This window comes from Olea europaea, unplaced genomic scaffold, assembly GCF_002742605.1.
Source record: "Olea europaea var. sylvestris unplaced genomic scaffold, O_europaea_v1 scaffold1038, whole genome shotgun sequence".
Taxonomy (NCBI): domain Eukaryota; kingdom Viridiplantae; phylum Streptophyta; class Magnoliopsida; order Lamiales; family Oleaceae; genus Olea; species Olea europaea.
Genome location: NW_019227716.1, coordinates 29,252 through 33,308, shown reverse-complemented (window position 1 = coordinate 33,308; position 4,057 = coordinate 29,252). Strand labels below are relative to the sequence as shown.

At 36.9% G+C, this 4,057-nt stretch overlaps 1 protein-coding gene across 1 annotated transcript; it reads left to right on the top strand.

The window, feature by feature from the left end:
* Positions 1–825: 825 nt before the first annotated feature.
* Positions 826–3,564, top strand: LOC111372840 (putative receptor protein kinase ZmPK1). Its single transcript, XM_022995255.1, has one exon. It carries the CDS (start codon positions 946–948, stop codon positions 3,418–3,420), a length of 2,475 nt encoding a protein of 824 aa, XP_022851023.1. The 5' UTR covers positions 826–945; the 3' UTR covers positions 3,421–3,564.
* The last annotated feature ends 493 nt before the right edge of the window (positions 3,565–4,057 follow it).

Below are 4,057 nucleotides of genomic sequence, written 5' to 3'. Positions count from 1 at the left end.
ACATTTTTTTTTAGACTTTTTTATTAGAAGATACCCTATAAATTTTATTTTTGACCCCCTAACTTAAGTCGTCTGGGTCCACCCCTACCCCTCCCCCAGACATTGACAACAAAAAATATTATAGACAGAACACACCATTAAGCTGCAGTCGTTTAAAATATATTGCATTATATTCTTAAAACTGCATAGTTATCACATTGAATTATTGAATATTCCAAATAAGATCAAATGGATGTGACAAACAAGTGAGACTAATCAAACTAGTTATCAACTCTTCTTTTGATTCTCTTTTTATGTTTTCTTTTCTACAAATATTATTTAGAAAGTTGTTGAAACTTGAAGTGACTTAAAAGGAATTTATTAGTTGAGATGTGAACTTGAAAGATTAAAGATAATAATAAGATATTTGTTTCTAGATAGAAAATAGAATTTTATCAGACAAATTACTATTTATAGATCAAGACTGTGAATTACTTGTCAAATTCTTTCATCATCGCGTTTACTTTATGCTTTCTTTCTACATTTATACGGTATTTGGTTTCTCTTTTAAATTTGTTTGAATAGAATTAAACAAAATATCCTTTTGGTTTTTCTTTTGAGGATAGAATGCTGAAGTCATCTCTCGTGTCACGCAGACATAATCCATTGATTTTAGTCTCTTAATGTCCTCCGTGCACCTGCGGTCGTTGACAATGAAGTTAACAAGATAACTACGGCTAATTTTTATTTTTAGATTTTTACCCATATTATAATTTTAAAATAGATTAATAACGTGGAGGATTTTCAATGTTGTGTAAACAGACCTGGCTTGTGATATTTGCATTAATAAACCTGGAAATTTGCTCCTTCTGTCCATATCCTGAAACTCTTCTAATAAATACACTCATTCTTATCTATAAAGTTTACTTCAATGATTACACATTCCATTTTCTTGGTATAAGCATAATGCGTTCCAAAATGAGAAGCCAGACTCTCAAATTGCTTTGTAAGATTTCCTTCTTTAACAACAGGATAGCTACCAAAAACATCAATCTCTGTATTCTCCGGTTTTTACTAATCGTTTTGTCCTTTTCTCGTTCTGCAAATTCGAAGTCTCTGCTTCATTTGAGAAGGGGTGATTCTATATCTGTCGAAGGCGATGATTTCATCACCTCACCAGATAATACATTTACCTGTGGCTTTTCTGGAATGGGAAGCAACGCTTATTGGTTTGCAATTTGGTTCACCAATTCCAAAGACAAAACTGTTGTTTGGACAGCCCACCGGGACATGCCAGTCAACGGCCAGGGCTCAAGAGTATCTCTAAGGGGAGATGGAACCATGGTCTTGACAGATGTTGATGGCAGGATTAAGTGGCAGACAAATACAACCAATACTGATGTTGCTGCGGCTGAGCTTCTAAATACAGGCAACCTCGTTTTGAAGAATCGACAAGGCGATATTCTCTGGGAAAGTTTTGATGTTCCTACTGATACTCTTTTACCTTCTCAATTGTTGACAAAGGACAAAAGATTGATATCATCCTTAAGAAAAGGAAGCTTGGAATCAGGTTACTTCAATTTATATTTTGGTAGTGACAATGTTTTATCGTTGATATCTGATAGCCCTCAAATATCTAGCCTCTACTGGCCAAATCCTGATTCTGACATCTATACAAGTGGTAGAACCAACTACAATGGAAGCAGATTTGCAGTTTTAGATGATAAGGGCATGCTTTTTTCAAGTGATCATTATCAAGCCAGTGCTTCTGATATGGGATCTGGGATAAAAAGAAGGTTAACTATAGATCCTGATGGGAATCTTAGAATCTATAGTTTGATTAATTCAACAGGGCTATGGATGATTACATGGCAAGCAATTTCACAACCTTGTCAAGTACATGGGGCATGTGGAACTAATGGGATATGTGTTTACGCACCGAAACCCAAGTGTATATGTACTCCTGGGTATACAGCAAACGATCCAAGTGACTGGAATGCTGGTTGTAAGCCTATGTTCAACCAAACCCTCTTGAATTTAGGAGTAAAATTCCTGGAGGTTTCTCAGACTGATTACTTTGGGTCGGATCTGTATTACAAGCCAAATTTTACGCTGGAAGCTTGCCGGAACCTTTGTAGAAGTGATTCCGGTTGCAAGGGATTTACCTACAGGACCTGGGGAAACGGTCATTGCTATTTAAAAAGTGATCTATTTAATGGTTTTACATCTCCAGATTTCCCTGGAAGTGTGTATATTAAACTTCCCAGGAGTCTGCAAGTATCAAAACCATCGATTTTTCATGATTCCAGAACTATGTGTGAATCTCGGGAAGCAGAAATTCTTGTAGGGTCTCCTTCTATGTATAACATCGCCAGGAAAACAGTGAAATGGGGGTATATCTACTCATTTTGCTTGGCCCTTGGAGTAATTGAACTCCTATTTTTTGTATTAGGCTGGTGGTTTCTATTCACAAAACATGGGGTTCCAGCTTCGGTTGAAGCTGGATATCGCATGATATCAAATCAGTTCAAAAGGTTTAACTACTCTGAATTGAAGAAAGCAACCAATAACTTCAGGGAAGAGATAGGCCGAGGAGGCTCTGGTGCCGTTTATAAAGGTGTTTTGCCAGATGATAGGGTGGTGGCCGTGAAGAGACTGGGAGATGTGGTTCAAGGAGAAGACGAGTTCTGGGCGGAGATGAGAACCATAGGAAAGATCAATCACATGAATCTTGTGAGAATGTGGGGATTTTGTTCAGAAGGGAGACACCGACTCTTAGTTTATGAATACGTCGACAACATGTCGCTTGACAAACATCTTTTCAACTCAAATTTTCTGGGATGGAAACAAAGATTTGCTGTGGCATTAGGCACAGCCAAAGGTTTAGCCTACCTCCACCATGAATGTCTAGAATGGGTTATCCATTGTGACGTGAAGCCAGAAAATATTCTTCTGGACGGTGAATTTCAACCCAAGATTGCAGATTTTGGGCTAGCAAAGCTGTTTCGGAGAGATAGCCCTGGTTCTGAAATTACAAGAATTCGAGGGACGAAAGGCTATATGGCTCCAGAGTGGGCTCTGAACCAGCCAATCACTGCAAAAGTCGATGTTTATGGATATGGTGTTGTAATACTCGAGATGGTAAAGGGAATTAAACTCTCAAATTGGGTGGTAGATGATGCTGACAATCAAAAAATTCCTCTTAAAAGTTTTGACAGGACAGTGAAGGAAAAATCTGAGGGTGGAAACTCCTCTTGGGTAGAGAGCATAGTGGATTCAAGATTGGAAGGGAATTATAGCAGAAAACAAGCAACAACACTGATTCAATTAGGCCTTTCTTGTGTAAAGGAAGACCAAAGCAAGCGGCCTACTATGGCTGCTGTGGTCCAAACTCTCATGGAATGTGAAGATGAAACAGATAAAATTCCAGACAGAATGTAATTGCTTAACCTTCCACTTTTCTCTTTTATGTAAATATTATTAGAATAATGAATCTGTATTGTTTTAAGCTTTATTATGCCGTGTACATTGACTGAGATTACAAAGCTCTCTGTAAGTTGGGTTATAAAATGATAACTAAAAGTACTATCATTCTTGAAAAACATAAAATCTAAAGATAGAATCTTAACATTTCCAACTTGCTAATTAAGAGTATCAAACAAGGCCTATCAAACCCGTTATATTAGCATATGAAAACGCAGATTGGCTTGGATTAGTGAGTTTAAATTTAAATAGGATAAGATTTATCTTATCTCTAGAGTTGTATTTTTGAATGAATGTAATTTAAAACTATGTGATTTATCCATAGCAATTTGAGTCCTATTAGGAGTCTAGCCGATGAGTTTCAGCAGCACTTTTTGATTATCTATTTAAATCAAATTAAATAGAAACCTTGTGGTTTTTCCTACTGGAGCACATATCTAGAGATATTGGAGAACCATATTGAAAAAGTTGAGTGAAGAATTCTCCCTATGAATTCTAATGCTTGTGAAGCATGATCTTACTCAAGGTTTGAAAAGATTGTGATTGGTGTCTAGCCACTGGAGGTTCCAGGAGAAAAGGTAATTGATTGAAGATC

Bases quoted from the DNA above. Each gene is read 5' to 3' on its own strand.
- LOC111372840 (XM_022995255.1), top strand. From the start codon at position 946: ATGCGTTCCAAAATGAGAAGCCAGACTCTCAAATTGCTTTGTAAGATT.